The 12,341-nt window shown below is 41.1% G+C and overlaps 1 protein-coding gene across 1 annotated transcript in view; it reads right to left on the reverse strand.

The window, feature by feature from the left end:
* LOC27206518 (protein split ends) overlaps positions 1 to 11,973 on the reverse strand; it is a 90,159-nt gene extending 78,186 nt beyond the window's left edge. The window contains exon 1 of the mRNA XM_016178708.3: positions 9,863 to 11,973. Within this exon, the coding sequence (XP_016024032.1) occupies positions 9,863 to 10,864 (1,002 nt within the window). The 5' untranslated portion in view covers positions 10,865 to 11,973. The remainder of the gene's footprint in view (positions 1 to 9,862) is intronic.
* Between the last annotated feature and the right edge of the window lie 368 nt (positions 11,974 to 12,341).

Genomic DNA, 12,341 nt, shown 5'->3' on the forward strand with positions numbered 1-12,341 from the left:
CAAAAGCAAAAAAAAAATAAAGGCAACAACACTTTGAACTGATGAGCAGCAGATGTTGTTGGGCGAAATGTGAATATTAGCCAAAGTATAGGGGATATGCTCAAATGGCGGCCATCAGTGGCAGCAATCAAATTTGAGTAGCGGCAACTTAACGCGCAACACAGCTTCAATTGCCGCCTATCGCCATAATATCTTTTGCTAACTTTCAAGTTGCGTATTAAAATCCAGATATGTAAATAGTTATCAAGTAGGAAGTTTAGCAGGAACAGTAGCCAACATCCGTTGTGAGTTCACACCTGCGATTGGCGTGACTGCTGGCGAAGGGGTCAAAGGTCGGCCGGCACGGAACAGACGGAAAAGCAAAGCAAGCACATGCGAAAAGCCGAACGATTGATTCTTGAGTCGTCTCATAATTATTAATTTATACATGTGCCGGCAGAAGGGTCAGACAACTGCAACAGCAACTACAACAGCTAAAGCAATTAGACGTGCGATGCCCCAGACACAAGCCGGCAACAACAACAGCAACAATGACAGCAACAATTGCAACAACAATAGTAGCGTTTCAAGCACGGCAACAGCTACAACAACAATGGCAACTCGTCAATTGCCTGTCACGTGTAAAAAGTCAATACATTGCACAATGCGGCGTCAAGTGCGCAAAGAAGAGGAAGAATCCGACAGTAGGCGACAGAGGGGGCTGTGCATTTGTTGGGAAGAAGGGGGAAGGGTGGAAGGCGGGAGGAAGTGGGTGAGACGTTGGGGGAAGGGGGCAGCGGAAAGTGTAGGGTGAGGGCTCAATAAAGAGGTCGCTTGCTTGGCTTGCGCTGTCTCAACATTTCCGTAAACAGCGATGCACTCGAAAAAAAGAACTCACCTGGAAAACAACAAGAAATTTGCTCTAAAAATACACAAAAAATATATAGGCACATCTTAAAAAAGTGTGTAATACTATTAAATGGACTTTATTACCTTGCATTCCCACTACTTTTATATGTTGCAATTAAAGCTGACAATGTATAAACAAATTATATTACAAAGTAAGCTGACAGTTCCTTGACAGATGCTATATTTAAGTTTTGTAGTAATTTATTAAGATACTAATTGCAATCACCTGACGTGTTACCGTAAAAATAAGTATTATATGCAAATTTATTGAATATTTTTTTAGAGTGGCCCGAAGAGCTAATAAAAAAGCTCGAGAAAGAGTGAAAGAAAGGGCGATGGGAGTGAGTGTAGCAAACGTTTCATTAATTACAGCTAGAAAAAAAAAAAAGAAAAAAAACACAACCCCTGCGCTCATCACCAGCAGAAGCAACAAACTCACCGGCAACACAATGTTGTCTCTTGTGCACGTTACGTTATATAATTACGTGAGGCAGCCATGAATCTGGATACCCTCCCCCTGGAAGTCCCCTTCCCAACCCTTTCCGCCTGCATTTTCGCTGCCCACTTTGGGTGTCGTCTTCGTCGCCGCGTCAGCTTCTAATATTTCATTAAGCGGCGAAAAGAGTGTCTCGACATCACAAGTCGCCAGTCGCGTGCCCGTTCCAAAAGAAAAGACCTCCCTGCAACCTATTCGAAAGAGATGGGTTATGATATGAGAGAGAGACGGAGGCACATGCGGCAACAGAGACAGAGCCTACGTCATTCCCATCATCATCATCATCTTTACCACAAACTTGGGCTTCGGTTGAAGGAAGTGGGGGGGTGGGGTAGGTGAAAAGCGGTGGGGCTTTGAGGGTTCGGGCTCATAGCCACTTTGAGGTTATGTGCACAATTTGCGTGCGCCAATTAAAACAGGAAAAATATGCACGACAACAACAATGGGGAAAGGGGGCGGCATTTCGAGTGGGAGGCGCAACAATGTACGATTTTTATAGTTCGCTGACTGCAACAACAAATGTTGCAGGTGGAGAAGGAGGGAAAAAGGGGGAGGATGGGGAATGGAGGCCTAAAAGAGGGGCTCACAGACAGCTGACTAGACTAATTCGACCGCAATTAACGAAGATACAATGCCCTGGAAAGTTTAATTAAAATGATAATGGTTCGCTACAAGAAGCGTAAAAGTTGCAGTGCAATCCACAGAGAATGCATCATGTATCTCAATTAATAGCTCATCAAGAAATACTCATGTAAATTAGGTATTAAGATTTAAGTATCTAAAGATAAAAAAAGTGTTTACTAAATATCTTAGTATTTACTCTGCTATCACAATATTAATGTAACATGTGCCAGTAAAAAATGCAGCTAAATGAGCTTTGCCTGCAAATTAAGGTAATATTTTCCTAACAAGCTGATTACACAAATTGATTACAGTCCCTTTTTCATTAATGATCGTTTTATCGAACGTTTTCAATGTCAATATCAAACTGCCCGAATCAAACTTTGTGTTTATAAAGTGTATGAGCGACGTCATCGCTGTTGTTATTGTAGTTACTCCTGGTGGGGTTGTTGTTGCTATTGCGGTTTGTTGCATTTTGTGGTGAATCGAATTGGAAGGAAAACCGGAGGGGGGAAGGGGATAGGGGGTGGCAGCAACAACATTGCGGCACTCACTATGCAAATGCTTCTGCCAGCGTACGTATATATTTGCATTGGTGTGACAACAATATCATTTACAACAAGTCGAGGTGCTCGCTGGAAAATCATGGGGTGGTGAATGGGTGGGTGGGTGTTCGGCAGGTAAGGAAAATTGCGCTTGGGGTCCGTTCGTCTACAGCTTGTTGTTGTTGTTGTTGCTTTCTGCCGCCATGTCGCGCGAAATTTGCGATTGACGTTGACTATACTGGAAAAAAATAGATCTACTCCAAATCTTACAACTTTTTATAAGAATTATTTTAAAACAAACATAGAAACTAGTTAAAAATATTACCTTAAAAAAATGTGTGTTATATTCTAATAATATTTTCATTTTTAAGGGCATTATTTTAACTTTTTAAATTGATTTTTCTTTAGAATATGGCATTTGATTTAATATATTTAAAGGATTTTTTGTTTGGTGCGAAAGAGTATACTGCTTATCTCTTTTCGACTTCATTTGATTTTTAGTTAATAGACTTTGTTTTCAGTGCACTGTGGTTATTGCCGGCTGGCGTTGCTTCTATTATTTTTGCTGCTGCCCAATGTTCACTCATGCGCACTTACAAGCCGCCTGCAACAGTGACAGCAACAACAACACAAAAACAACGGCAACATCTGCAACAATCACAACAACACACGAGACCCCGCAGCAACAACTACAACAACAATGACATTTAAACGTCTAGAATTTCGCGGAGCGCTCAACACGAGTAGCCGTTGAAATTCAAAACAGCCAAACCATAAAAAAAAAAGAAAAATTAAAAAAAAACAGCTCGACAATTGTTATAGAACTTTTCGTTGATTCTGTCGTCATCGCACATCGCGTGTGAAAGTTTTGAGGCAGCGGAAAAGCGGGGATAAAGATTAAGATGTAAGCCGGCTGAAAACGAGACAGGTGAGGGGTGGAAATGGGGGGTGGAAAATGGGGCTGGGAAATCAAGAGGCTAGATCATGCATCATCATTATCAGACTGCCCCATAAAACGAATGTCAAGTTTTGAATTACCACAGCCGTCAATCAAAAAATTACAATTGCGGCGATTAAGTTTCCATGTGTGGATTGGCATAAACCAATTGGAGGGCAAAAGATATCAAATTAATTATTTGGCCAATCATTCACTGATTTCGTTCTCATTTTTCGTCATGATTATGAAAAACTTGGCGAACAATTGGATTTTTTGAAGGGGAATTATCATAGCGTGGGAATTAGAAGCCTATTTAAATAGAGCGTTCTTTTATGGATTATTTTAAGATATTTCAAATCATCAAATAGTTTAACAAGCTCGATTACAAAAAGGATAAACAGTGAAAAAACAATTCAAAAATTAAAAAAAATATATATATTTATTTGCAGTTCTCTTAGAACATTTTTTTGAATACATCTGTAGAAAGTTGGCATATTATCGCCCACATCGCATTTGTATTGAAAACATGGCAAGCAAATTTATTTCTCTCTTTTTTTTCTATAGTGTGACATTTTTGCAATTTGCAAAAATTGTCAAAATAATAACGATCCAAGCGGCTATTATTAAGAAAATGTGAATTGGCCTGGGCTGCTCAATTAGCGTTGATTGTTGGTAGAGAAAAGAAAAACACTCGGCGAGGGGAGACGAATAAAATAGATATGGAAGTGGTGGGGAAGTGGAGTGGAGTGAAGGGGGTTTGAAGACCGTTAAGCAAATAGGAAGGAAGCAAACAAGTTCAAGACCCAGAACCAAGACAGACCAGACTACCAGATACCCCCACCACTTTACCTTTCCTATTTTTTCTTTTCTTTTTTTTTTTTTTTGCAAGCCGAACCAGTGAAGCAAGTCGTCATTGCCAGTCACCGGTGCCAGGTGTAAACTATATAGCCATAGCCCCTCATTTTCACAGCACAGCAAAATAGTATCATATATTAGAACAAACATATATTTAGTTCAACAGACTATAAAACAACGTTCTGTATGCAGCATGTTATGTATTTGAAATAGAGTAAATTTGTTGGAAGTTGTAATTTTTGTAAGTTTTCAGTTGAAATCACAATGATCTTTCTTTAGGTGCATCATACCCCGCTTCGTTTTCCACGACGGAAATGCTGGACAAGCGGCCGAGGAAAGATGGGAAATGACACTAGGAAATCGCGGGTAAACAATGCGCCACAACAACAAAATGCTGCCCCCGAAAGCCCCAAGATATCAGATAAGTTAAAGCCAGAGACTGGGAGAAAAAAAGACGGCGGGTTACCGATTTAATCGCCATGCAAATTTTGTCACGTCTGCCGGAGAATAAGACGCTTAGACGTGGGTTAATGCTGACCCCCGGTCTAGATAACTGGATAATGGAGCAGAGCAGAGGGAACTGCACCAGGGTATGGGGAACTCCAAGAGGCAGAGTGGGTAGATTACGAATATGGCAACTGATATTGGTATATATTCTGGATCCGGAGGCAAGAACCACCTGATAAGAAAACCCGGCCAGTCAAGGCGACCTCGTTTTTGTTCGAAATTATCAGCTACGATTGACGATTCAAATTGCAAATGATATGTTTCTAATATAGTATAAGTGAATATTACAACAAAAACATTTGCCTAGGAATTAGCAAATGCACAACAACAATTAACAATGGGAACGAGATCAGTGCGAGGTCAATGGCTGCTTGGAAAAATGCGTAGGATTCATAAAAAAAAATAATTCATAAAGAAAAAATAATAATACAAAAAATGCAATCATTTATTAACTGAAAGACTAAGACTATATGTAAGGTAATGAGACACTATTTTTAACTTTTTATCAATTATCACTTGTAAAATATATAAACATATTTCATTAGTACTAAAAATATATTTTAATAGTGCTCATAATTTAAAACACTGAAAAATATTTACATAACAATTTACACCTATTCAACTCGCATTTATTCCCAATTTCTCACCTAATTTTTTGTTGTATGCCCAGTAAATATAAATTGTTTAAACACGTTTGAGCTATTTAAATATTTTCACTCATTTTTGCTCCTTAGCCCGGGAGCAAATAAACACGCAAAGCCACCAAAACAGTAACAAAATCGAACGATCAATTTTAATGTGTGAGCTTTAATTAAAATAAACACGAGAATGATTTTTAAACATTTGCTAAGTGAATAGAGATACTGAAAGAGCGGGGTGGGGGAAAAGAGGGGCGAGGCGGGCAGCGATCTCGAGACGGGTCTAGAAATCAGGTTGTTGGGTGGCATGGGTTAAGGGAAGCCGGCGGAAGGGGACGTTCTTAGCCCACCAACGGCACTGCAATAACAAGCAACGACGACGTCAGCCCATTTAGATGTAAGATCAGCGATAGACGACGCACAGGCGACGGTTGGCTATAAGAAAGAAGACTTTAGAGCGGGCAGACACCTGTTCCAGGCACCCAAAACGACAACAACTGCACGTTAAACAACCAAGGCAACAACTTTAGCAGCAACAACAACACCAAGGAGCTGGAGAACGGCGCCGATAAGTGTATGCAAAAAAGTAAAACGATGTACGGAACAGAGAATACACCTTCCCCACTAACGAATCTACACTGTACCCCCAACAGCCCCCTCCCCCCGGCGAACATCCACCCCGTTTTAAAATCGCAACTAGAAGGCTGCACCTCCTGCAATATGGTAACAATTCTACAGTGGTGATTGGCAAATCAAATCTAAAAAAAAAATATTTATTTAAATGTTTGAAAATTAGCAACTACAATCTGATATGAAAATATCCAACAGAAAATATTTTTACTATTTTTTATTTGATTTTTTCTAATTTCGAAGAGTCCTTTTTGAACAATATGCCTGCCGCAACAACCACTGTATTGTTTTTCTGCGCTCGCCTTGTCGTGTGTCTTAAGTTTTTGCTAATAATAATATAGAAAAAAAAAGAAAACAACACATATAACGAAAGAAAAACAGCAAGAAGAGCACAAGAGATCAACAGAGCGAAAGAACAAGCGAACATCACATGACAAGTTGGGTGGGTTGGGAAAAGTTCGGTCTGGAGATCTGCCCACAGTGCAATCTGTTCGCAGCAGGGGAGAGGGGGGACAGAGGGCTGTCCGGCTGGGGGGCATTGAAAGAGATCGCTCTTTGCTTATCGCGCTTATCAAATCGCCAACTGACAGCTGGCAGGGAAAGAGAGGAAAAGAGCAAAGAGGGCAAGGAAGGCTGAGACGCAGAGGAGTGGAAAATGTGAAAAGCCTGCGGGGTAATATATTGTTTAGCGAGTAAGATAGGACAGATCCATCTGGCTAAGTCGCTGCTCCATGCTGGATTTTATTTAAGATGCAATTAGTTGAGATCATCTGATTAGCAGGGACTTACATGCTTCGGATTAATTTTATGAAATAAATATTAAAAAAGACTCAACTCTGACAATTCGAGATCAAATGGTGCGCTTACATTTTTTTGGATTACAATAATCCAATGATCTCATGATTAATTATATAAACGACACCTATCTAATCTTGCATAATCAATTCAATCCAGATTTTTCCATTTTTCATCGCGCATTCTCCACGATTTGTCAATTAGCGAATGACATAAGAGACAAATCCGCTTGGCATTCCAATTTCCAAACGGCTACAAATTAGGTGAATTTTATTCCAATTCCAATGATGGCCCCACATGGCGTATGCGCGATCATAAAATATTTATACGCCTCGTAAAACTGAGCCAGCGACATGTACACATTAACTTAGACCTCTTCTTATCAATAGCCAACTCAAAATAATCTTAGGCTAGATGATGGAAAAATAAACGAAAACCCTGACTCGATTTGGTTTTTGCAAAAACGTGGCCAACAGAGCACAAACCTTATCACCACTGGGACAAAAAAAAAACATTGATAAGCCCACTTAAAAAAAAAAATGACTAGGAGCTTTTTCTCCCAAATTTTGTAATTTTTTTTCTGGTCGCTGCAGAAACGTGCTGTGCAATGGATTTCGTTTGACAACCAGAAAAACACGATGAATGACAACGGCCAATGGAAAAAGTTGAATACGAAAGATTAGCATAAATTTGAAAATTTTATGAGCGATAAGCGAGCGCGACACGAAACCCAAAAATCAAAGCACAAAAATAACAAAACAGTTACGAATATACAAACAAATAACATAAACCTGTTGGCGCCGCATCAACAAACAAAGCTTGATTTCAAAAGTTAATATTCCAAAAAATTTGCGAGTCGCAATTTAAATTCTTGGACTCCCATGACAAAGTCCAAAATGGGAGAGCAGCGAAAGTAGATAGATAGATTATTGACGCCTAAAAAGGTGAGAAAAACATAGAAATATATATTCAAAGATAAATATGAATATACATTCCTTTTTTGGAACCTTAAAAGTGCGTGTGTTTCACGTCTTGATAGCAAAAAGTAATCACATTGTAAGGTTATATTTATTATTTTTTTTTTCAAAAGCAAACATTCTGTGCTGTTTTTTTATATAATCCCCACACTGAGTTCCTCATTTTGGTGCGCCACAAAATATATGCCGCAAGCCGTTTGTTTTGTTATTTCTGCGACTTTGACTTCAGTTTCCACCTAACAAACTCCAAACCGCTCGCTCTCGTTCCCGCTGCAGGGAATCCATGGCGATCCAATACGATCCGATTGGATTCCCGACTCTGCCAGACGGAAAACACATCCACATCCCATAACGAGACGAGGGCCCAGACCAATACTAAAAAGCCCGATCAAAAACCAAAACCGAGACCAAAACGAATACCCCGAGCAAAGTACAGAGACTTCGCAGCAGACAATGTTGGCAACCGGTTTGCGATTTATTTTTGTTGCTACCCCCCTTCGCCCAGCACCCCTCCCCTCTCTACCCAACCACCCTCTCTTATCAGGCCATCCCGCTCGCACTGGCTCATTATTATTATTTGCTGAATATTTAACATTGAAGCTGGTCAAAGCGGATTTTCATGGCACACACACACACATCAGTTTGAGCGCAGAAAAAAAAACATATATACAAAAATAACAGAACAGAAGGTTTAGAAGTCGGAGATACTCTTGAGTGCGAGAAAGGACTAAAAAGATGGGACTGGAAACTATATGATACATTTTGTTAGGGTAGAGATACTTCTTAGCCCAAATTTAAGGGAATTTAGATGGATATTTTTGCATAAGTCACAAAATTATACACAACTGTTGATCAATTCATGGGATTGCTTTTGGTTAGGGTTCTTTTACAGTTGGATTCCAGGCTTCCACTGATTCTGGAATACCCTACAGGGTATCTTTCGCACTGCGACTGGAAAATCGAAAGCCTTTTGTCCGCAGGCTTCAAAAAAAAAGGCGCAGACGAGACGGGGCGCAAATAAATTGAGTGGAAAGCTAAAAATAAGCTCCATTCCGATTCGCTGGCAGCGCTGCCGCGGCGGCAAACATTCAGAAATGCGGCAGACGCTTTGGCAACCGCAAAATGCAGCGGCAGCTACAACAAAACCATTTAAACAACAACAAACATATAAAAAAAAAAAACAAAAAAAAATGAGAAAAAATAAGAGACAAAAATTCAGCAGCGGAAAAATGTATTATTTATTGTGTTTTTTTTGCGGGGAAATATTTTGCGAGCGCTGTTTAAGCATAAAATTAAGTAGTTTAAATAAATAATCACAAAAAATGGCCTAGCCGAATAAAAAAATGTTTTACACCCCGGCCACGAAAGCAGCGCCATAAATTGCAGCTGCATTGAAATTATAATTATTATGAATTCATTATAAATGGCCAGCGGTGAAATTTGTTTTTATATTTATATATATACAAAAATTCTTTTTTTCCACTACTCTGTGCATTTTGCGCTTTTTATGTCTTTTTTTAGCGGCAGCAAACACAAAGTGTCGTTAAAGAAGATCGAATCGAATGTGAAATGTGAATGGAAGTCCACCAAATATGGAACCGCAGTAGCCGCCGCTGAAATTTTTGTGATATTTGTATCGCATTTGTGGCTGCCGCGTGGGGCGTTCGTTCTTATGCATAATTAATATTAAGATCAGGGCTGTTGGATACAATTGGAGCTCATGGAAAAGGTGGGGCGGGGGAGCAATAATAATTGAGCGAACGAAGGGCGGGCTGATTATCGAGTTAATAATAATCGCATGGGTTCTGGGAAATTGTTGACCTGCCCAAGAAGGTGCACATTATGTATCCAATAATAACACTTGTCCAATGAAGCTAATTTTATACGCTTAGCATGAAAATAGGGAGATAAGAAACACTAACTAATAATATAGAGAATAGTAACTATTTACTCTTATATTAAACCCAACGCACCTTTCTTTTCTTGTGCTCCAATTCGCGCTGCGCCTTGTGCATCTCCTTGAGCTCCACCTCCTTCAATTGATCCAGGATGATCTGGTACTTCTCGCGATTTTCCACATCGAGCGCCACATGAAGATAGTCGTGCCAGTTGCGCGAATCGAAGCCCCAGTGGCAGGTGTGATTCTCGAACTTGCGATGCACATGACCCACGAATTTCTGTGGCGAGAACCAGCCGTCGCACTCCAGGCACTTGATGCAGGTCGGTTTCTGGTAGGAGTACATGTCCGGCGTGCAGATGCCCTCGCATTTGCCAAAGCACTTGTGATACACGTGGAAGCTGAGTGCACCCTTGGCCAAACTCTCGATCGGCACGTAGCTATTCCGGTCGGAGCGATGGAGCAGGGCGGCACAGAGTCGCTCCGCATCGGTACGGGTGATCAGGCCACTGGCCTTGACATCGGATGGCAGGATCTTGGCGGCCTTGAACTCCACCAGCTGATCGTGCGTGCACTGCGAGCAGTAGATGCCCAGCTCATCGAAGATCCTGTTGATCTGCTCCAGCGAGAAGTCGTTGAGAACGTTGTTGAGGAACTGTGGCAGGCACAGTCTCATCTCGCCGCCCACGGAGAAGCATCCAATGGTCTTGCCCTCCAGTTTCGTCTCGTACAACTCCCCGCATCCCGCATCCGCTACCGATAAAATCGGCTGAGATAGTTCCCGGGGGGGCGTGGCTGGCGAATATATCTGTGGCGGCGTGCCCCTCGTCGAGCATTCGTGATGATGCAGATCCTGCGGCTCCGGCGAACTGAGTATTTCCTTTTTGATCAGCGCCACAACTGGCGGAGATGCTTGGCACTTGCCATTGAGGCCAGGACTCTCGCTCCTGCCATTGGTGACTATGTCGAGGACACCGGCGGTGGTGAGGGCGTGTCCTGGTCCCTGGAGCGATTTGGTGGCACTCGTCTGGTATTTCTTCAAGACGGTGCTAATCATGGGCGTCACGTATTCGGTCATTTTTGGGCAATACTTCAAATAACCAGATGTGGATACTACTAGTAATCCATTTTCACCATATTCCCGATTGTGACCCTTTTCGACTTTTAAACAATAATTGCGCTGTTTATCTATATTCTTTACAACTCTTTATTTAGTGATAGGATTACGACGATTGGGATCCATAATATTGATTACTTTAAAGTTTCGATTTGTTTACTTGCACTTCACTTAACAATTTGGCACATTCGTTGATTGGTTTCTGTTTGTTTTTGTCAGCTAGTTTAACTAATTTTGTTGCATTTGCATTTTGCCGACGGCAAAATCAGCTCGCACACTCGCACCGCCACACAGGATTCCAATTTCTCGTACTTTCACAATTTTGTCGCGTGTTTCGAATATTTCGATATTGTTTCAGTCGTATTTTTAGAAGGAAATATATATAATCGGGCCGGCTTTTGTCGGCCGTGTAAAACTTGTGCGCACTTTTCCTACTATTCCAATTCCTCTGCCCTGCACTTATTAAATTTTCGCCATAAATTAATTCCTCTTCGGCGCAATTTCTTAAGTTGAATTTTTGTATTTCATTTCGTATATCTCAATTTCTGAACTTTTTTATCTTTGCGCTGCACAGACGACGGACGCACACACACACACACAAGCACGCACGCACACGGGGACACACGCACACACGCGACGAAGGCCGGCAGACAGAGACGGAGCGGAAAGCACGACACAGACGATGGGCGAGAGAGAAAGAGAGAGGGTGAACAAAAACAAACGCCGCCTGACAAATTCTTTTATTGTGTCGCTGTTGTTGTTGCTATTATCGTTGCTGTTGCTGCCGCCGTTGTTGTTGCACTATTTATAAATCTTTTTTGCGCTTGCAAATTATTTTTGCACTCGTTATTGAATATTTATTTGCATTCAGCCTGGCTGGGCCCCTCTCTTCGCAATATATATATACATATATTTCCAATTTTTTTTTTCGCAAGCGTCGCACGTGCGAGCTTTTTCCCCGATATTTATATTCGCCACTCACACACACGCGCACCGAGAGCGACACGTCCGAACGGTTCGAGAGCCGTTAAATTTTCGAACAAAAACTGAGTGTCGGTGGTGTAGTGTGGCCAGTTTTGCTGGCGCCCGTTACGTTGAAGTTTGTGCTCTCGCTTATTGGCCGCATTTCTTGGGTACCGCCGCATGGTCACTCTACTGCCGCTCTTTGCGCCGCTCTCTTAAGTTTTCTCTTCTGTTGCTGCTGCTCCTTTAACAGAAATGTTAAAATGCAACGCTTTTCTTACAGAGGCCGCGGTCTAAACATATTTAAATAACATTTTATCTTTTTATAAGCAAATCAATGTAAATCAAATTCTTAAGACACCAATCTTAAGACACCAATCAGATGATGATAATGGTAATAATTTCCCAACAAAAACTTTTTTATTCTTATTAATGTAGCAAGTAGTTTATTTAGCATATTTTAGAAAAGGTTTCT

This window comes from Drosophila simulans, chromosome 2L, assembly GCF_016746395.2.
Source record: "Drosophila simulans strain w501 chromosome 2L, Prin_Dsim_3.1, whole genome shotgun sequence".
Classification (NCBI taxonomy): Eukaryota; Metazoa; Arthropoda; class Insecta; order Diptera; family Drosophilidae; genus Drosophila; species Drosophila simulans.